The 22,260-nt window shown below is 40.3% G+C and overlaps 1 protein-coding gene and 1 pseudogene across 1 annotated transcript in view; one reads left to right on the top strand and one right to left on the bottom strand.

Annotated features, from left to right (window-relative positions):
- Window positions 1-22,260, bottom strand: part of ARHGEF28 (Rho guanine nucleotide exchange factor 28) — a 332,396-nt gene that overhangs the window by 136,952 nt on the left and 173,184 nt on the right. Inside the window, exons 8-9 of the mRNA XM_023207973.1 lie at window positions 12,291-12,343; window positions 11,322-11,382 (exon numbers count right to left, since the gene is read on the bottom strand). Of these exons, the coding sequence (XP_023063741.1) occupies window positions 11,322-11,382; window positions 12,291-12,343 (114 nt within the window). The remainder of the gene's footprint in view (window positions 1-11,321; window positions 11,383-12,290; window positions 12,344-22,260) is intronic.
- On the top strand, window positions 3,442-3,752 carry LOC111539927 (annotated as a pseudogene).

The raw sequence follows: 22,260 nt of genomic DNA on the forward strand, positions 1-22,260 counted from the left end.
CTATCATGGGGAGGGGGGAGGGGGGAGGGATTGCATTGGGGAGTTATACCTGATATAAATGATGAATTGATGGGTGCTGACGAGTTGATGGGTGCAGCACACCAACATGGCACAGGTATACATATGTAACAAACCTGCACGTTATGCATATGTACCCTAGAACTTAAAGTATAATTTAAAAAAAAAAATTATATTGTCAAGCCAGGCATGGTGGCTCATGCCTGTAATCCCAGAACTTTGGAAGGGTCAGGTGGGTGGATTGCCTGAGGTCAGGAGTTCGAGACCAACCTGCCCAACATAGTGAAACCCCATCTCTACTAAAAACACAAAAAATTAGCTGGGCATGGTGGCAGGTGCCTGTAATCCCAGCTACTAGGGAGGCTGAAGCAGGAAAACCTTTTGAACCCAGGAGGTGGAGGTTGCAGTGATCTGAGATCACACTATCGCATTCCAGCCTGGGCAACAAGAGCTAAACTCTGTCTCAAAAAAAAAAAAAAAAAAAGAATTACATTGTCAACGTTTCCACCACTTGGTTAATATTGCTACAGATATAAAGTTCTACCTAGATGATTACCATAAGAAAAATAACAGACAAACAACAGGAAACTTTGGTAAAGCTCTTTTTGTTTTAAATGCTGAAGTTTCTGAGCATAACCTGAAAGGAAAGAATAAGGACGAATTTGCTCAGTTGTTCTGAATAATAAATCATATGGAATTTTGAATTTATCTTGCTCAGGCAGCACAGATAGTGGATGTGAGTGATGGGTTCTGGAGGTGGGAGAAACAAGAGCCCCAAGTCTGGATAGAGGAGGGGTGCGCAGGTAGGGAAGTGCCTGGTGTAGCCTAAGGAGAAAGAAATCCCTCCTATTAGGAAGAACCCACAGACTTCAGGAGAGCAGCATCTGATAATGTTCCTTCCCAATTTTACCAAACCCCCAAGAAAACCTCTTACATGCCATAGACTTGTTCACAGACTTGTTTTATCAATTTTAAAATGCAAAGTTTAACTGACTATAGATTTTATATTGTTATCCATGTGTAAATAAGTTAACTATGAGGTATCAAATGAGCAAAGAGTTTAATAATTAATAAGCTATAAATTCCATAGATCTGAAGCTAAAATTCACATAAAATATGATAAATAAAACTCACTTAAAAAGAAAAAGAATGGGCAGGCTCATCTTATATATGCTTCTGGGGTGTGGTTCCTTCTAGGCACTCTTAACTGACAGATCAAGAAAATGTATAAGTGTATCCTAACCTGTGTATACACACATATCTACAAATATTTCTGTATGCAACCACGTGTATCTGTATTAACTGAACATGAGTTCCTGCTGATATCTACAACTCTAGTCTGTTACCACATGGATTACTCTAGCCTCTTCCCCCTGCTTATCTGTAAGCACCCACTCCAACAGGGAGAAACGTGGCAGCTGCTAGCCACAATCCATTTACTTATTTGTGCAATACATGTAGAGTGGTATCAAAATTCTTAATCTTTTTACCTGCGAGAAAAACTGTGTCAACTAGAGGACAGTGCTTATTGTACAGTTTATGTTGCCTTTATTTTTATAGACCCCACTCATTTGCAAAGTTAATAGCTCTGCACCTGCCTCCACCACACCCAAAATTCCCTTTGGTAAGGTTATTTCTTACATTTTTAATACAGCTAGATTGTTTTGTCACATTCTGAATTCCATCCTAGGATACCCCAACCTCAAGGTCTTCTTAAATTTGCAGACATTAAGGTTTACTCGGTGCACTCTAATGCTCTGTGGGTTTTGATAAATACATAGTGTCATGTATCTACAATTCAAGAATCAAAGAACACTTTCACCACCCTATAAAAAAGACACATATAATGCTGATGATATGTGAAAAGGATACAAGAGCCAACGAAAAGAGTTCCCAGCTACTAAAAATGGAACACTTTGACAACAAATAAAGTAGTATTTGATTATTACCCAAAGTGCAAAATAAATATCCGTCACTCCATACAGACATAAATAAATGATTGAATAAGTAATGGGGGGAACAGACAAAATTCCCATGTAGAAGAATTCTAGATAATTTATGTAGATACCACACCCACAAGTATACAGATTAACTCCTCACTTTTTCCTTATGTGTGGACTACACATAGCATGGAAAGGGAGGTGAGGAAGAGTAACTTTACAGTGGAGAAACCAGACCAACACTACCTCAGCCAGGTGATCAAGGTCAACATCAACAGTGACAGTGAACATTGATAGTATGTACCTTTTATATGGTGTGAGGAAAACAGCGCTTTACCTTTGGGTCTTCTTCCCAAAACCCGTAATTCTCAGTGTAATGATGAAAAAAAATCAGAAAAACCCCAATTAAGGGACATTCTACAAAATTCCTGACTAGAATTTATTAACGGCAGCTTGATTGTAATGGGATCCTGGAATAGAAAATGGAAATCAGGTGAAAAGTAAGGAATCGAAATAAAGTATGTAAGCCTATAACTCTTCTTAAAAAATAAACTTTATTTAAAAAATTTTAAAGAACGGGAGCAACAAGTATAGAATCTATATTCACTAAATGTTTGTGGAACTGATGCTAAAAGAATGTTTGCATCCATATTCAGATATGTAGAATTCAAGTCCTGCATTAAGCTCCATTGATTTTGCTTAAGTTCTTACTATGTGAAGTTGCCATGTAACTCTGAGGAAACTAATTAAAGTATGCTGAAAGTAATTCTGATTCATAGGGAAAAAAACAGTGTCTCCATGGGGTTAATGAGATCTCAAGAGTGAACTCCCTGAGAGGTTTCCATTTGGCACCTGTGTGGCAGATGAATCTATCTCAGCTAGATGGGCTGAAATTTCATTGGCAGACAAATCTCAATAACCTGGATGAACCTACCTAGCTCAATTCAAGTTTCCTCAAGCTCTGGACACCATCAACTTGACTTTTTTTTTTTTTTTTTTTAACAGGGTCTCACTCTGTCATCCAGGCTGGAATGCAGAGGTGCAATCACTGCTCACTGCAGCCTTGAACTCCTGGGCTCAAGCCATCCTCCCACCTCAGCCTCCTGAATAATTAGGACCACAGGCAGGTACCATGCCTGGCTAATTTTTTAAAATTTTTGTAGAGACAGGGTCTCGCTATGTTGCCCAGGTTGGCCTTGAACTTGTGAGCTCAGGTGATCCTCCCACCTTGGCCTCCCAAAGTGCTGGGATTACAAGCATGAGGCACTGCACCCAGCCCAACTTAACTTTTTATTCTGATTTTCTGTTATTTTAAATATTATGAAGAATCAACAGACTGCTTCCTAGTGGGTCTCCTATTTGACCTCTGATTGTACCACTTCTCCCTATACTTGAGCAACACATCTTCAGTGAAGCCTCATAATGTAAAGAATAGATTCTGACAGCAGTGGCAGAGGTGGTGGCTCAGGCACCTAGAGTCACCATGATTCTTCAGAGGATTTTCAGGTTCTCCTCTGTCATTCGGTCAGTAGTCTCACTCCATTTGCAGAGGCCCGTTGGTGTTACACAGTGGCATTTAACAAGGAACTTGATCCCATCCAGAAACTCTTCATAGACGAGATTAGGGAATACAATGCTAAGCAACAGGCATCTGGAGGACCTGCTGCTACTGGCCCAGAGCACCAACAAGAGCTGGAGAGTGAGCTTCTAACGCTTAAAGCAGACAGGAATATGTTACCTAGTTTCAAATTTGAAGATCCTAAATTTGAAACCATCGAAAAACCCCAGGCCTGAAGAAAGAAAGTAAAAATCAATCTGGTAATTTGTCGTCAATTCGTTGCACAACTAATCAGAAGTATCAGAGTAAGTACTCATTTCATAACTGTCAAATGTTCTTTTAATTCTGATTCCAAATCAATTATTTGGTGATGTTGCAGGGGAAAAGGAATAAATTCTATTGGCTTTCTTGCCCATGCTTCAAGTAAGGGGCCATGTTTCATAAAAATGTCATTTAAATTAGCCACTCTAAAAGGTAAAGCAAATTGTACCAATAAATTGTTAGAACTTATGCTGCCTGGCATGAAAGCTAACCAGAATCTTAATTGCCCTAAAGTCCCTTCCAGGGAATTAGCCAGTGGATACTCAGTATAAAACAAGCCTACACACACACACACACACACACACACACACACACACACTCTTACACTGCCATCAAGCTTACTGGCCAATGATCCCTTTGTAAATATAATTTTTTTTTTTTTTTTTTTGTAAATGCCTGTATACATGGGTATTCTGAAGTGTTTTAACACAAGAAAAGGGGAAGAAATCCCTTAGTGGTATTATTTTAACTTTTTATAAAACAAACTTTATAGATACCATTTCCAGAATATATTTCATATTTTTCATTTGTTTCATGTTTTGTAGATTTGTTGTTGTTTTCTTAAGAGTTGTTTGAAGTTTATAATCTAATCATTTGATTGAAATATCAAACTAAAGAAGTCTTTAGGAATAGAACACATGAAATTTGCTTAGTCACTAAGCTGGTTTATTTGGGGTCAAGGATCTTATTTCGGAGAAGGAAAATTTAGAGTTCAGAGAAAGTACTGCCATTTTTCCCTCCCTTATTACACTTCAAAAAGTTGGCTTGTAAAATGAAAGAAAAAGGTAATTTAGAATGTACTAAAGGTAGGTTAGTAATAATGCCAAGCATCAGGTATCCTCATAATGCCCTTAAGACATTAGTGTAAACATCAACCCACTCCCTTCATCCCATTCTGTACACTTCAAAGTCCAACAAATGACCCTGTGACAGCAAATTACAGTCACATGATTTTTCTTAATGTTCAAAAATAATTAACTTTTAAAGGTTTAATCATCTCATAAGTTGAAGTGATTAGGAAATCTTTTCACCACTTTTTTCCCCCAAAGTTTTCCCATTTCCCACACATCTGTGATCTCACTGGTGATAATCATTGAAAATCTGTGAACTAATACACATAGACTTTCATTAATACCTTCTGTAATCAGTTGAGATAAAAGTAGAACTCCATTTCTCTAATTCCCAAAAATACTGAAAACCCACTATGTGAGGGGTGATTTCAGCACTGCTGAGCTCCCTCAGGGATCTCTGACCATGATTCTCAACCTTGGTTTTGAAACCTCAACAACCATAATAAGAAAATTTCCTTGAAGTGAATAAAAAGAATAAAATTTGAGTTGGAATTTATACAAATAACTATGCCTTCCCAGTGGTCTTCTTGGGATACTTCACTGTCTCCAGGCCCTTTACTTCAAAATGATTCACTGGGAAGCTTTAGTTTGTGGTAAAGAGATAACGCCCCAATTCCCCAAAAAAAGAGAAAAGAAAAAAAGAAAGGACTCCACAGAAATTCTGTAGCCTGGTACATAGAGAGAGATCTGCCAAAAATTAGGATTGAAAATATATTTTTCAGAAGAGTTCCGCTAAGGTCCTCCTGCTCCCATGTTTCATGAAACATTCTTAAGGTTTCAGTCTAGATACACGTGTGTTATTAAATAACAGCCAAGAGGGTCCGCTTCCACTCACAGGGGTCACAGATCCTAAGATGCCATGCTTAAGATCCTCTTTAAAAACATCTCAAAACGTTATTTTCCACAGGCAACTTACAAGTGCTATTTTATAATAGCACTTTTAGTTAATATAAGAACTTCTGGTTAATATAAGAAGAGAAACTAACCTAATTAGTTATATTATCTGGTTGTTTGCCAAACTAGCACTAGTGACTACACCATCTCCTACCAGCTCACCACTAGCACATATACGACTGGACTCTCCCAAATATGCCCACAAATGGAGAACCTGAAAACCTGTATTATACACCACCTAACATTCTGTTTAGAAGGACTGTTTCTTTGGTTCTTCCAATCGTTTCCTACCAGTTTCCTTTTCCTGATGTTTTTCCTTTCAGGGGACTTTCAGGGTGGGGAGGCTTTGTTTCTCTCTCAGTCTTGTCTACAGTCATGAAAGGTCTGTGTTTTTTTTGGTAAAGAAACCTGAACCTCATATCCTATTGTTTGTTTCTGTAGGTTTCTGCTTCCTTCTCTTCCCAACCGGCCTCTAGATGGTTTTTTCTTTCTTTTTTGTTTTGTTTTTTTGGTATGAAGTCAGGTTTCCTTCCATATTCAGCTTTGGTTCATCTCTCCCCATTGCCCACCCTCCCAGTCCCAATACCCACCAAAAGGTTTTCTTTTCCTCATCTTACATATTAGTAACAAGCAATAATAGCAATGAAGTAGCCCAAAGTATTAAAGAATACCTGTGATTTGAGCCCGTGCATGTACACTGATCAGGTCACTCTATAATATCAACAATATGTATTATAAAAAGGGGGTTTGGAGGGAAATAAGTACTTGTGCAGAGGATCTACAACATTTTCCCTTTCTTCTTATTAACGTAATCCACATGCTTTATAAAAACATAAACAAACAAAAACAAATGTACGGCATCATTTTGTTACTTTCTAAAATGGAGCTTACTTATGGAATATGTCAAATGAGTAACACAGGACATAAATTATCTTGTTTTCATGATCACAGCTACATAAAAAAGAAATGCATGCGTAAGAAAAAATGCTTGTAGGAAATATACCCAAATTTAATAGTAACTGCCTTTGGGTGAGGAAATTATAGGGATTCCTTTTTCTACTCTTTCTAAAATTCCCAATTTTTCTATTGTGAACATTTATTATTTCTATAATTATAGAAGACTAAGATAATGTTTTCCAAGAGGCTTACTTTGCAAGATACTATGCTCTTCTCTGGCACTTGCACCAAGCCCACTCTCTACCAGCCAGACCTGGAACAGTAGATGAGGCAGTGCTTCATGCCTAGAGCTTCAAAGTACTGAGACTCTCCAAGCAGAAAGGAGGATGCCAACCAATGCTATCCTCATGTCTCCTTATCACCTATAGGGAGTGTCTCTATCTCCCTATCACCTTCCCTCATAGGGAAAGTCAAAACATGCTCACATAGTTCTTGTTTTGACATGTCAGTTTCACCAACCCTTCATTTTTTCCATCCAAATAGTCATAAGACATTCAGCTTTGGCCAAATAGATTTCATGTCCTCTTTAATCTAATGAAGACCATGAGTGATAAATAATTGCAGGAAAATCAGCTTCAGGAAAACCATATCTGTCTGTCACCCACAACCTCACTCACACTTCGACATATTATTTGATGAAAGAACAGCAGCATCATGTTCCAGGAGCTCTTGTAATTCCCCTGAGACACTGGCACTATGGTTTCACAGTCCTCAAGGAGGAACTTAACTTTTAACTGAATATCTTAATTTCTAACCAAAGCCATGCAGCTTTATTTTTTCACATTCAACCTCTTAAAAGTGGAGTTTGCAAGACAGTGTCTAATCAAGCCATTCGCAGCTTTGCTGATTCAGTGATGGTTTATGCATCTTTGTTTGCAATTGGGATTCCAGTTTTACAGCTGAGACTCCCCATCTACTCCATTTCCCACAGGCTGTCCGCTTGTTCCTGCAAGATGTTCACTCCCCTTCTCCTTTTGGCACAACACTTGCTGCTGCCCAAAGGGTCCATTTGGCTCAAGTAAATGGCATTAAATATGATTAAGAAATAGGATCAAAACTTTAAGCAGTTCTTATTTCTTTTTGAGATGGAATCTCGCTCTGTCGCCCAGGCTGGAGTACAATGAATGGTATGATCTCGGCTCACTGCAACCTCCGCCTCCCGGGTTCAAGTCGTTCTCCTGCCTCAGCCTCCCAAGTAGCTGGACTGCAGGCATGCACCACCACGCCTGGCTAATTTTGGTATTTTTAGTAGAAACAGGGTTTCACCATGTTGGCCAGCCTGGTCTCGAACTCCTGACCTCAAGTGATCCTCCCACCTTGGCCTCCCAAACTGCTGGGATTCCAGGCATGAGCCACCACGCCCAGACAGATCCTATTTCTTAATCACATTTAGTGCCATTTACTTGAGCCAAATGGACCCTCTTTTTCTTATTTTTGGTATTGACCCATTTCATTTCATCTACCTTCTTTTCTTCTGTTTCCTTCAAATGCTTTGCCATCTTTCCCCATCTGACCTGCCTAGAATATGAAGGAGTCCCACTCCGCACTGTGACAGCAACAGAAGCAGATCTTAGCCCTTCAACTGATGATTCTCCCCTTCGACAAAATGCCGACCCCTTACAGCATCTGCAGAGAATGGGGCCATAATTCCCGCATTTGACATAAATGTCAGCTCCTTGCAGAGGTAGTTCTGGGCCACTGGCTTGGATGAGCTTGCCAGTTGTTACGCACCCAAGACATTTCTCCAACCACCATTTTCAGTGTGTAAACTAATGGTAAGTGTGATTCTTGATGCCCTGAAAGGTCAACAAAACATTACAAAGGATGGGTACAAAAAAAATAGAACGAATGAATAAGACCTACTATTTGATAGCACAATAGGGTAACTATACTCAAAAATAACTTAATCTGTACATTTTAAAGAGTGTAATTGGATTGTCTGTAAACTCAAAAGATACATACTTGAGGGGATGGATACTCTATTCCTCATGATGTGCTTATTTCGTATTGCACGCCTGTACCAAAACATCTCACGTACCCTACAAATATATACACCTCCTATGTACCACAAAAACTTAAAAAATTAGAAAACAATAAATGCATAAAACACTTCTAGAAGGAAAAAGAAAACACCACCACAAAGGGAACTTGCTCTGTTCTGCCCTGTCCAATACAACAAAATTAGATAATTAAAAATCCGATTCCTCAGTCACAAGTCACATGCTCAACAGACATAGGTGGCCACAGGCTACTACACTGGATAGAACGGCGAGAGAATGCGTCCATCAGCACAGACAGCGTCACTGGAGCAGCGTTTATGTCACTGATGAAGCCACACCCACACCACACAATTCTGAATAATACAAGTCAGCAAACACTTACACATCTATTTATCAGCATTTATCATGTGTTTATCCCACACCATTTATCAACATTTCCTGAGACTGGGCAGAATAAAGCACTTATAAAATATCAAAAGAGGCCAGGCGGGGTGGCTCATGACTGTAATCCCAGCACTTTGGGAGGCCGAGGCAGGCAGATCACTTGAGGTGAGGAGTTTGAAGGTGAAACCCCAACTCTACTAACAATACAAAAATTACCTGTACATGGTGATGAGCGCCTGTAATCCCAACTACTCGGGAGGCTGAGGCAGGGGAATTGCTTGAACCCAGGAGGCAGAAGTTGCAGTGAGCCAAGATGGCGCCACTGCATGCCAGCCTGGCTAACAGAGCAAAACTCCATCTCAAAAAATAAAAAATAACACATAAGAAATAATTAAAAAAAGAGTGTTGAAGTAGCCTCCAGGGAGAGCCATTTCCTATTCCAGACCGTGTCTGACCATCTGACTATTGCTCACAGCTTGCTGTCCCCTTCTCTGTCTCAGGTTCTTTGAAAATCTGTTAGAATTTCCTTTGCAAAAACTCAGGGGACTTTATTAATTCAAAAAGTTTAAATGAACCAAAAAGAAAATGCTAGCACAACAAACACTCATCATGGTCCTTTCCATGAATCACTGGATTAAAGTTGTGCTCATTTGTCTTTCTCAAATCCTTCACAGACTTCATGATGTTACTGACAAAACACTCAGACAAGACCAAACTACTACAATTTCCATAGCACGTGTCTTCTTGCTCACAAATATGCAAGTTTGAAACTAGAGTGAGTTTTTAAAACCTGAAATTAAGATCATCTCAATGTTTCATATTTTTAGTAGCCTACCTCCCTCCCCCAGCAATTCGTCTTAGTAAACATTCTTCAAAGCTAACATTCCCAGGAGCATGATGCAATCTGTAGCTGAGACATCCTGTGTGTGTGAGTAACAGCTATGGCCCTGACATCAGTGACCCACGACAGCCACCTATACAGAGATGTTTGCTTTCTTTTTGCCTTCCTCTTCCCCTCTTCTGTAAGTAAATCATTACTCTTACCTTAAATAGCAAAAATATTGAGGACGTGTATATTGCTTAGTGTGGGTCTAAATTTCTGTTCCAATTTCAGTAGAGCCGTGTGCAGCAAGATCCTGGAAACCACCTCTGGCATGTGGCCAAGCTACTAGCAACACCGTCAACCAACACCGTGGGTGCTTCCTCCTTGCTCTGCTCTACACAGCATGATTTCTGAATGCTTGTAACTGCTCTGCCATGTGTCGGCGCAGCATACCAACCACACTCCCCTGGCCTCCAGGGAGCCAGCCCCATGCACATGTAGGCTCACGGTGACCCTGTGGGTCATCCACCTTCTTCATTAATCTCACTCTGAGCACTGATTTAGTTTTTCCTGATTTCACATCAGCTTGAGCCCTCAGTCACCACTATCAGCAACACCTCACCCCTTGCAACTTCTAAGACTGTCTACCCGTGTGTGCCTTTCCTGGTGTGTGAGCTGCCTCAGCTTTACAGAACCAGAGGAAACAAACTGGGATGGTTCGTGCTCATCTGCCTCTCACTTGTCAGCCCCAGAGGCCTTCACAGACCATCCAGGTGCCCGAACTCAGCCTCTGCTGATTGCTCAGCCTATGTCTTCAAATACCCCATCAGCTTCATTATGCTCTATTCACCTCTAAGTAACTCAAGAGATAGGGCTGGGGCCCAAATTAGCCTTGAAGAAATAGAGACTGCCTGGTAGAAGATTTAGGAAGGAGTCCTCAGGGAGTTGTGAAATAGAATATTGTAAGCAGATGAGAATTCCCAGGTCCAAGGGAGGAAATACCTTGCCAAGGGTGGAGGGACACCTGGTTCCTCTGAAAGGACACTCACATCAGACTCAAATCCCAGAACAAGCATCTGGTCTTTTCTTGAGCTCAGCAGGGTAGATCACACAGGCTCAGCTCCAAGGGGACCCCACTGGGCATCAAAATGGGATATTGGTAAACTTGGAGATTCTAGGGCCAGGTGGAATGAAGTTATGAGTCTCGGTTCCACTGTCTACTCTCCACCAGTGGTTCAACTGCTTCACCTGAACCTGAGGCTGGTAGTGCCTACTTCCTAGGAGTAACAAGGGAACATATGACAAGTCCGAAGCCAGCTTCTGGCTCAGAGTAAAACTGTTCATGAAAAGCTTTGATTGCCTTGTTTTTTAGATTGTAAACAGAGTCTCAACCTCTAGAGTCATGGTATTACAAATGATCCTACAAATAAAATTTATCTGTATGGATTTCAGGAAATAGATAAGGTTCCCAGGAAGGAATATTTTATGTTAAAATGTACTTGCTTCTTGTCCACTCTAAACCTGGATCTGGGATATCACTATGAGTATAGGTAAAAGCGTTATTTCAGAACATACCCAAATCTAGGCTGTGCTGGTCTTCATGTTCATTCTGTTGAACCATCAGGCTTTTGACACACTGAAAAAGATAAAGTCAGGTGGGTTTTTTAAAAATTACATATATGCTACACTAATATTTATTTTTGTGAACTAGAAAAACAACCTTGGAAAGCATCAATGAAAACATGTTACATGTATCATCACATGTAAACAGAAAACTAGTCTTACACTTATTATTTAACAGCTAAAAATGAGTAATGAATCTATCCCAAGCTGAAACACATCTGAAAGCTGTACACAGGTTGTTTTATTCTCAGAGGACATCTCCCAGATTTACTCTTGTAATCACATTGTTGTCAAATATCTACAAACATCAAACTTCAAGTAGAAATTTGTTTTGCAGAATGTATTCAACCATCTTGCATATACAACTACAACTCAGAAAGACAGCTAGGTTTGGTTATAAAGAATGGGGATTAAGAATTGGATAAAGAAAATGGGGCTGGGTACAGTGGCTCATGCCTGTAATCCCAGCACTTTGGGAGACCGAGGCAGGCAGATCACCTGAGGTCATGAGTTCAAGACTAGCTTTGCCAACATGGTGAAACCCCATCTCTACTAAAAACACAAAAATTAGCCAGGCATAGTGGTGGGTGCCTATAATCCCAGCTACTCAGGAGACTGAGGCAGGAGAATCGCTTGAACCCAGGAGGCAGAAGTTTCAGTGAGCCGAGATCTTGCCACTGTACTCCAGTCTGGGTGACAGAGTAAGGCTCCATCTCAAAAAAAAAAAAGAAAGAAAGAAAGAAAGAAAGAGAAAAAAGAAAAAAAGAAAATGAAATTTCATATTATTCTGAAAGCGACTTGGGGCACATCCTTTTTTTAGTGTTTTTTAAACATTTTTATTACCACTAAATCTTCATTTCTACTTTATGGAAAGACATGCAAAGAAGAAAGAAGCAAATAGAGCAGGGAGTCATTCATTACCTTTACATCTTCCTTTTCGGCTGCTGAGCTGCTGGACACTGAATTCTTAATCTCTGCAAAAGAAATAATTCCCATCAGGATCTGCTGAATGGAGCTTTTGTTAAGAACAACAACTACTACTACTAGCTGACAAGTGTAAATGAGTTGCCCAGGAGCCTTCTGCATAGAGGTAGGTTTTTAGATTAGGCCTCTTAAAAATCAGCTGTCCACAGAGCAGAGTGTCTAATAACCTGACTGTCCATACTCTGGTATTATCTGTGTGGACCAAGATGTAAACAAGCCCGGGAGCTCTCACAGGAAATCCTGAGGGGGAAAAAATCATTAAATAAATAAATGCCCTTGATTCCAAAGGAAGGCTGCTCACTACTGAAGGTTCTTCAAAACAGCAGATTACAAGGACGTGACTCGTACCCACCTGAGGAAATCCCACTCGCCTATTTCCTCAAATACCACAAATTTCAATATATTTCAAAAGAGCATAATTCATTATACAGGAGGTCTGGCTTTTCCTTCCACATCACTGAAAGTCAAGAACACCAGCATAGCCCTCAGCTCCAACCTCAGCCCCAGGCACACTGGGTGTCCTCTTTCTGAATAAAGGGTTTCCTGGAAACAGTAGTGGTCAGGATGTACTGGGATGGAAAAAAAAAAAAAAAAAAAGGTTCACCCAAGGCAGCATTTCGCTCTGTGGTTTGATTTATTGGTTCTGTTTGCAAATACTCAGTTGCCCGTAAACAAGAGCCACTATTGTCGAAATAACTACCAATAACAGGTTTGTTTGGGCCTGGGGAAAATTAAAGCACTTGACATCCCTAGCAAGGACAGATGACTGAAAGTCTAAGTCTCTACCCCAGATCTGCATTAACATATAACATTGTGGGGTCTCACTCCTTTTCTGGAAGTTCCACATCCCTTCCCCCACAGCCCTGCTTTAAGCAGGAAACCCCTGAAGCTTTCCAGCAGGTTCATTACCTAGACCTTGTCACTCATATTAATTTACCCAACGCCTCAAACCTGCAGGTTGATTTAAAGCTCTTCTCACTTCTGGGCAACAATGCTAGGAGTTATCATCCATGTTTATGCTTAGAAAATGTATAAGGTATTCATTTATATGGCTCTACATGACAAATCATAATAAAGATGACAAATTACAAGGCTGGAGCTATAAGTAGTAAGACCAGGATGGAGCAGAGAAACCAACAATCCTTGTCTTGTGTTTCTAAAAATCTGGACAACAATAACTTTGAATTTGCTTTGCAGAAAGCAAGTAATATCATATTTGCATGCCACAATAGTATATTGGTCTTGAATTTATAATGCATATTAGCTTCTATGATTAAACCAACAAGGTAGTAATCAGCAAACAAGGTAATAACCCTAATTTTGTGTGGTCATGCCAACTGATCTCAGCAGGGAATGAGGACAAGATCATAGCGGACACCCAGCCCAGGCAGCATGCGTACACAGCATCTCTGCCTGCCTTTAAATGCACATCCCACAGAAGGCCTCCAGGTGGCAGCAGAGTAACATCGGCACGAATGGCATTGTCAGAGGTAGGAATGTCAAAATGGGCTAGCTTCACCCTTCACGGACCTGCTTTCAAGTGCCAAAGTCCAAAACACATAGTTAAAATTAACATTTTTGTCCCACTACATAGATGCAGAAAATTGATGTGAAACACCTGCCATGGTATTTGGCACATTATAAGTGTACAGTAGAGATGATTTGGTTTGGTTTTGAAACTCATATACTCAAACCCTAAAAATTGGGATAAGTAGGAAAGGAACTACAAAGGCATTAAAAAAGAGAAGAAGAAAGAAGAAAGAAGAAGGAGGAGAAGGAGGAGAAGGAGGAGAAGGAGGAGAAGGAGAAGAAGGAGGAGGAGAAGGGAAGAATAACCAGGACCAGAGTTTCAATAGATACATCTGCACAGACATCAAGAGTCACACCCTTTTATTTTGCCTGTTTTAGGACATTCATTCCTTTAAAGTTATCTCAGCCATAAACTCTTAAATGATCATTATGCTGCATTTCTAAAGAATTCTGTACATACAGCATTTATTCAGAAGAACAGTATACATTTTATCCAGATTGCTAATCGAAAAGGCAATCTTGTCTGTTAATGAAGTTTGCAGTAACAGAGGATGTGTTCGCACCTGGTAGAAGCATTTAGGTTCCAGCTTCCTTTCCCTTCTCAAAAGGCCAGTGAACTAGTCTTTATAGATTGTCATGCCTACGTTTTTCCATGTAGTCCAGTGCAATGTTTTTCACTTCAAAACAAATACCACAAACTATATTAAAATATACAAGTCTTCACTAAAAATTGTACCTCATCATTTAAAAAATAACTTCCAAATATACAGTCTTTATCCAAAAATCATTTTAAAATATTTGTGATATTGTGCTGATTCAAGATAATACTGTATCTTTAATTAACCTAGAACTAAACAGAACTATATCTTAGAGCTTTCAAAGAATTTGGCATTCATTCTACCAGAGTTTAATTAAATTGCTCTAGGAGAGTTTCTGTTAAATTAGTAGGATCCTTTTACACTAACCCACCGTACCACCAGTTACACAGTGCAGTCAAACCACTCATTGCTATAGCAACCTGTAGCAGATAATGGTATCAGTAACTCTACCTATTCTGTTTTAAAGGCCTATTAATCTTGCCCTCAAGCCCACCCAGAAGTAAGGATTACTCCTCTAAATCAGACTTACCAAACTTGATAAACACTTTTTTTTTTTTTTATTGCCAAGCTATAATGGAACAAGAGATAATCTCTAAGACTTATGTTTACTAGTGACACTGCACCAGCCAACAGGGTTAAGTCACTGTAAGATTCATGCCAGTGTCTCATTAAGAAGCAGATTCGCCTAAAAAAATCTCAACTCTATGCACAAGTCTTACTGTCTTACTTTGCAAATGAGACCACAGAGCCTAGACTTAAGCAAATAAAAAACTTACACCCCAAACACAGGATGCTCGGTATTCTGATTTTAATCACCATTTGGCTGTGGCAGAAGAATCATGGTCAGAGGCAGCTAGACCACCAATGTTGTCTTGTTGCCAATCAAGTCCACCACTGGCTTACATCTACAGAGCAGTGTCAAAAGCACAGGTGGAAAACCAGGATCATGCTCTCCGTTTGCTCTGCCCGCCCCCACAATTGTCAGAAAAACACCCTGATGGTAGTGTTCATAGCAGCCTCTGTGCCTCTCTGGCATACACGGTGGGTAGCTCATAGTCTTTGAATGAATCTTTTTCTCTCAATAGGCTGTAAATTCTGGGATAGCAGGGACCAGATCTATTTCTGTTCAACCCTTATATCCCCAGCACCAAGCTGAGTGCTTTTCACTTAACAGGTGCTGAATAAATGCTTCTCGTCTCCACCTGCAACTGTTGGCCCAAAATATACATAGCTGACAAGATGTGGTGGATCGTTAGACAAGCTGTGGATCAGGACAGAGAAGGAAAAGTTGTTTACTTTTTGGAATTAACTAACTGAAACACTTCCAATACCAGAGCTATTTTGTCACAACTTCTGAACGGCCAGATTCATAGACAGATGAATGCTTTTCTCCTTACTTCCTCCCACCCTTCTGGCTCTGTAAGTCCAAAAGCCAACCCTTTTCCTCTCCACTTAGTAAGTATTGCTGTTTCACTACTAACTACTGCACCTGCACGTGTTGCTACAATGTTTTATCCTAATGGGCAAATCAAATTCACAATGGCCACAGAATTAAAATGGCAAAGGCACTTCAGAGACTACTTGCCACTCTTAATTGAGAGGCTATTGTAACACTTTGAAATTTTGTTTCAATATCCCAGTTATTCCTTTCTCTTTTTTTTTCTAAAAGCAGGACTACTAGTAAGAACTTTCATTTTGCCTGTTCGGTATAAATACGGACTGGGAGCAACAATGAGGCACTCATCTACAGAAATATCAAAGTGAGACTTAGTGAGTGAGAGCCCAGCATTCCACTCAATTCAACAAGTTCCACTGGTCCCTACTGAGCAGCAGCTGGGGAGAAGAAACCAAGATGGAAGAAGAAATCCTTGGAATCAAGTAACTCCAAAATGTGCCCCTTGGCATATCATTTTTATATTTATATTCTATATTGTTTCAGAAAGAATTTAAGACATCTTCTTTAAAATACAGGATTTTTTTCATTTAAATTACTTGTGATTTTTTTAAAGACAAAAGTAATTATTTAAGACAGTGGATAATTCCCTCCTCTTACACAGTTTTTTTGTCTGAAGGTTAACATATGATCCAATTCTGGCCAGAGTCTTAATAGAAACTTTCCTGACACCTCTCTAAAAAAGGCTTCTATCACTAACAGAAAAAAGAAAAGAAAAGTTGAAGGGCAAAAGGATCTTTTTCCATTGCTCTTTTTGTCTGAATAGAGTTCAATGAAGAAATGATTTTGGAGCCACAGTAGCCCTCTTGCAACACCAGACTGCTGCAGGCCATTCTCCACAGTGGGCCTACTCTTATTGTGAAAACGTTTATACTGGATTATCTTTTGAAGGATGGTTTTGTGGCCAACAGTCTTGAAACCAAGAAATAGTGTTTCCTTTGGGGATGAAGGCAGATTTGTTTTCTGGCCAGGGTAGTAAAGATAATAGCCCCTTCCAGTGCAAGGGTTGGGCAGGCTTGCTAGCAGTCTCCTTACAAGATTTGGGATTTTTTCGTCAGGGTTCCTCAGCTGTGACACAAACTGAGTGTGTGTGCAGCATCTATCTGAGCTGCTCACAAGGCCCCTGGGGGACTTGCTGGACAAGGGGAACCAATGTGAACATGAAGCCCATGCTGCCTATGCCATGAGCAATAAAGTCTTTTGTATCAGAAAAACAACAAAAACAACAAAAAATGGGGAAAAAATTTAAAAAATCAATATAACTACCATTAAATATTGGTATATACTCCCCCATATATGTTTTTATGACAGCTTTATTAAGGTATAATTCATATACCAAACAATTCACCCACTTAGAGTGTACAATTCACTGGGTTTTAGTATATTGAGTTCTGCAACCATCACCGTAATCAATTTTAGGACATTTTCATCACTCCAATGAGAAAACCCCATATCCATTAGCAATCGCTCCACATTTCTCCCTAACCACCTCACCATCCTCCTTCCACACCCCAGCCCTAGGCAAGCACTGATCTATTTTCTGTCTCAACAGAATTGCCTATTCTGGATATTTCATATAAATTGAACTGCACAATATGTAGCCTTTTGAAACTGGATTCTTTCATGCAGCATAATGTTTTCAAGATTCATCCATGCTGTAGCATTCCTCTTTACTGCCAAGTAGTATTCCATCAGATAGATAGATAGATAGATAGATAGATAGATAGATAGATAGATAGATAGATGGTAGCTATTTTGTTTTATTTATCTATTCCTCAGCTGATGGATATTTGAGTTGTTTCCACTTTTTGTCTATTATTAATAATGCTGCAATAAACATTCAAGTAAAAGTTTTTGTGTAGATACATGTTTTCATTTCTCTTAAGTATATACCTAGGGATGCAATTGTTGAATCATATAACTCCACGGTCGATAAATTTTTATGATACAGATTTTTACATCTCCTGAACCCTGCCCCTGCCCACCATAGAAATCTCTAAAGCAAAGAATTCAATTATGGAGAAAAAGTATCCTCGGCCCCAAAATTTGGTTGCAATTATCAATTACACAGAAGTTCTAAATCAATATACAATTGATCTTTAAACAATGCAGGTTTGAACGGCATGAGTCCACTTTTATATGGATTGCTTCCAATAAATATGTTGGTAATTTTTTTGGAAATTTTTTGACAGTTTGATAAAACTCACAGACAAACCACCCTTTCCTAATCCTCCTGCTCCTCAGCCTACTCAGTGTGAAGACAACAAGGATGAAGACCTTTGTGGTGGTCCAGTTCCACTTAATAAACGGTAAATGTATTTTATCTTCCTTATGATTTTATTAAGAACATTTTTTTCTCTAGCTTACTTTATTATACAAATATAGTATACAATACATGTAACATACAAAATATGTGTTGACCAATGGTTTATGTTACTGGCAAGGCTTCTGGTCAACAGTGGGCTATGAGAAGTTAAGCTTGGGTAGAATCAACTTTGACTCACATGAATTCTTGACTGTGCAGGGGATTGGTGCCCCTAATCCAAGTTGTTCAAGGGTTAACTGCATTTTTAAATTGAAGTCAGGGCATAATTTTCCTAAGTTAATCAATGGCTTGAATAAAATTAAGCAAGTCATCTTTCAAAGACATAAACAAAATTCCATTTTTATCAAACTTAGATTCTACTTCAACTCAAGAAATGAACCTTTAGCTATATTTTCAAGATCATTGCAATCCCATTAGAATACTTAGTTGAGTTTAATACTTGTTGTTTCTCTCTAGCCTGCTTATCTGACTAAGCTAGAATAAAGTATCTATATTAGCTATGAGCCAAATGTGTTGCACCTAGGTGAGCTCCAAGGAACCTCTGAGTCATAAGCTCAAACATAAAGTGGGTTCAACCAGATGATTCCTAAAGTTCTTTCCAGGTCAAACCATGATTCTTTAATCCTTTGATAAACTAAGTGGTGAGGAGAATTTTTATTTATGTATGAGAAAATGCAGATATTTTTATAATAATGTACAAAATGAGTATCATATCATCATGATATCCTATCTGTATCCTTGTCCCTTTACTGATGAAGATTGCTCTTTTCTGTGACAAGGAGAAGAAAGAGGACTGGCAAAGTCAGTCACTAAGGGAAATACAGAAAAGGCTGAATTGCTCTGTAAAATGCAGCCATAAAAAAGAGAATAAGTTCATGTCCTTTGCAGGGACATGGATGAAGCTGGAAACCATCATTCTCAGCAAACTAACACAGGAACAGAAAATCAAACACCACATGTTCTCACTCGTAAGTGGGAGTTGAACAAAGTAGACACAGGGAAGGGAACATCACACACCAGGGCCTGTTAAGGGGGGTGGGGGGCTAGGGGAGGGATAGCATTGGGAGAAATATCTAATGTAGATGACGGGTTGATGGGTGCAGCAAGCAACCATGGCACGTGTATACCTATGTAATAAACCTGCACATTCTGCACATGCATCCCAGAACTTAATAATAATAATAATAATAATAATAATAATAATAATAATAAATGAAAGCAACAATTACAAATCATTTCCTGGGGCTGTGTATGATTTTCTTGTTGAAAATGCCAAAAATACCCTACTTCTAGGAAAAAAATATTTATCAAGTCCTTGACCAGATATTCCACTTGAGAGTCAAGGTAGAGCTGTGTATGCAAGTGAATGATCAGCTCTGTCACCCAGCCTGCCTAATACTGCTGTCTTAAGTCCCCAACACCCAAGTCCCAGCTGTCCTGGCTTAAAGGACCTATATCTTGATATTTGGACCATCTGCAACAGTTCTCCTAAAATGCCCTTGTGTTAGAGTGTCTCAAATGAAAAATCTTGGAAACAATACTTTGTATGGATAAAAGCCCTATTGTTTTCCCAGTCATATCTCACAGGAGATGTTCAAATAAGGAGAATCCACCACACAACTCTCTCTACATTTCACAAACCAAAGCACAGAGGGAAGTGCTGCACCCCTGTCTATAGAATGCTCAAGCAAAATATCTGCTGACTTCTAGTCACCATGACATGAATGGCTAGGTCCTGGTATCTCAAAACATATATCTTTACCATTGAATCCACCATACGCATGTGTTATATAACTTGCACTCACGATTAGACATCATTCAGTAAACATTCACTATGTTCAATACTGGGCAAGGAGCTCTATCCGTACTTCCTCACTGAAGTAAGTATTAAATGACACCCCACCTCCACCCCTACCCCATCATTTTTCACAAAAGCAAACAGCCTAATCACTTGCATTATGCTCAAAAGCCAGTTCACTGCAGAGCTGAGGTTTTTAGCAAAGTCAGCTTACTACTGACGTGTCATTGAGACACGTCTGTGCATGCAGGTTATAGGACTTGAGAGAGATGAACCATTTGGAATAGAGCATTTCAAGGCAATGTTTCCAATGTTTGTGCTTTTTCTATCCCCCAAATGCTGGAGAGAACTCTAGACCAGCAGTCCAGACACTAAATAGATCAGTCCTCTGCTCTATAGGGGTAGTGGTAGTCTGTAGTGTGGTCAGTAAGGGAGTGGACTCTTCACCTGAGTTCTGATGGCCTGGGCCAGTATCACCTCAGGTAAGTTACATAACCTTTCTGTGCTGCCGCTTCCACATGCATAAAGTGGGGAGGGTTGATTCCTGACTCCCAGAAATGCCCCTCCCCATGACCGTAGGTATGAGTGCTCCATGAGTGTATAGACTTAACTCAGGTTGTGCCTAATGCCTAGAACAATACCCAGCATATAGCAGGTGCTAACAAATGCTTGAGTGAAATTAAATGCAAGCAAACTCCTTGAGGGCAAAGGTTTTTTCTCCTTGCCATTTTTTTTTTTTTTTTTTTTTTTTTTTTTTTTGGTACTGCCAAGAACAGTAGCTGGTATAAAGTGATTGGCAGTCAACACATATTTACTGAATGGATGGATAAGGAAATGGGCCTAAGGACACATGTCCAGCTGTCCTGCCTGAATCTTACATTTGGACCAACGGCCTCTTCTGCCTCCCACACAGAATCACAATGGGGAAGCCCCTTTGAGCCTGGTGAGAGTGGCTGCCTCCACCCTGAAGGAAATGATTTTGCCCTCTCTCCTTGGAGATTGTAACACATGTTCCAATCCCCAACTCCCTATTTCCTTGTCAATGAAAATGTGGAAGATGATTTATTGGGAGAAGCCAACAAAGTAACAAATGAGTGACACCAAGTTAAGACAGTTAGCAAATGTAGAGAGTTTTTGAACGACAAAATAATTTTTTAAGTGGATTCATACAGTGGCAAATGGTATTGTAGTCATTCTTAGGTTGTGTTACAGTCCAGTAGACACCAGGCAGGCAATAGCCTCCCATGTGATATCAAGAATTGAAGCGGGATATCGGAGGAGGCGTGGATGATCTGGAATATTCAAGATGACTGTGAACCATTTGAAAAATTCTTCCTTGCACCTCTCTAGTGTGCGTATTACCGGACTAACAGATGCTGGGAACCCAGGTGATAGTGAAAATGGAGGTCATAAGATCTAGAGGGGGGGGCGGAGCAAGATGGCCAAATAGGAACAGCTTCAGTCTCCATCTCCCAGCGCGAGCGACACAGAAGACCGGCGATTTCTGCATTTTCAACTGAGGTACTGGGGTCATCTCACTCGGGAGTGCCGGACAATCGGAGCTGGTCAGCTGCTGCAGCCCGACCAGCGAGAGCTGAAGCAGGGCGAGGCATCACCTCACCTGGGAAGCGCGAGGGGGAAGGGAGTCCCTTTTCCTAGCCAGGGGAACTGAGACACACAACACCTGGAAAATCGGGTAACTCCCACCCCAATACTGCGCTGTAACACCGGCACACCGGAGATTGTATCCCACACCTGGCCGGGAGGGTCCCACGCCCACGGAGCCTCTCTCCTTGCTAACACAGCAGTCTGCGGCAATCTAACCGCAAGGCAGCAGCGAGGCTGGGGGAGGGGCGCCCACCATCGCTGAGGCTTAAGTAGGTAAATAAAGCCACTGGGAAGCTGGAACTGGGTGGAGCTCACAGCAGCTCAAGGAAACCTGCCTGTCTCTGTAGACTCCGCCTCTGGGGACAGGGCTCAGCTAAAGGAGCAGAAGCCTGTGAAACGCGAACGACTCTGTCTGACAGCTTTGAAGAGAGCAGTGGATCTCCCAACACGGAGGTTGAGATCTGAGAAGGGGCAGTCTGCCTGCTCAAGTCGGTCACTGACCCCTGAGTAGCCTAACTGGGAGACATCCCCCACTAGGGGCAGTCTGACACCCCACACCTCACAGGGTGGAGTACACCCCTGAGAGGAAGCTT

The sequence above is a fragment of the Piliocolobus tephrosceles genome, chromosome 4 (assembly GCF_002776525.5).
Source record: "Piliocolobus tephrosceles isolate RC106 chromosome 4, ASM277652v3, whole genome shotgun sequence".
Lineage (NCBI taxonomy): Eukaryota > Metazoa > Chordata > Mammalia > Primates > Cercopithecidae > Piliocolobus > Piliocolobus tephrosceles.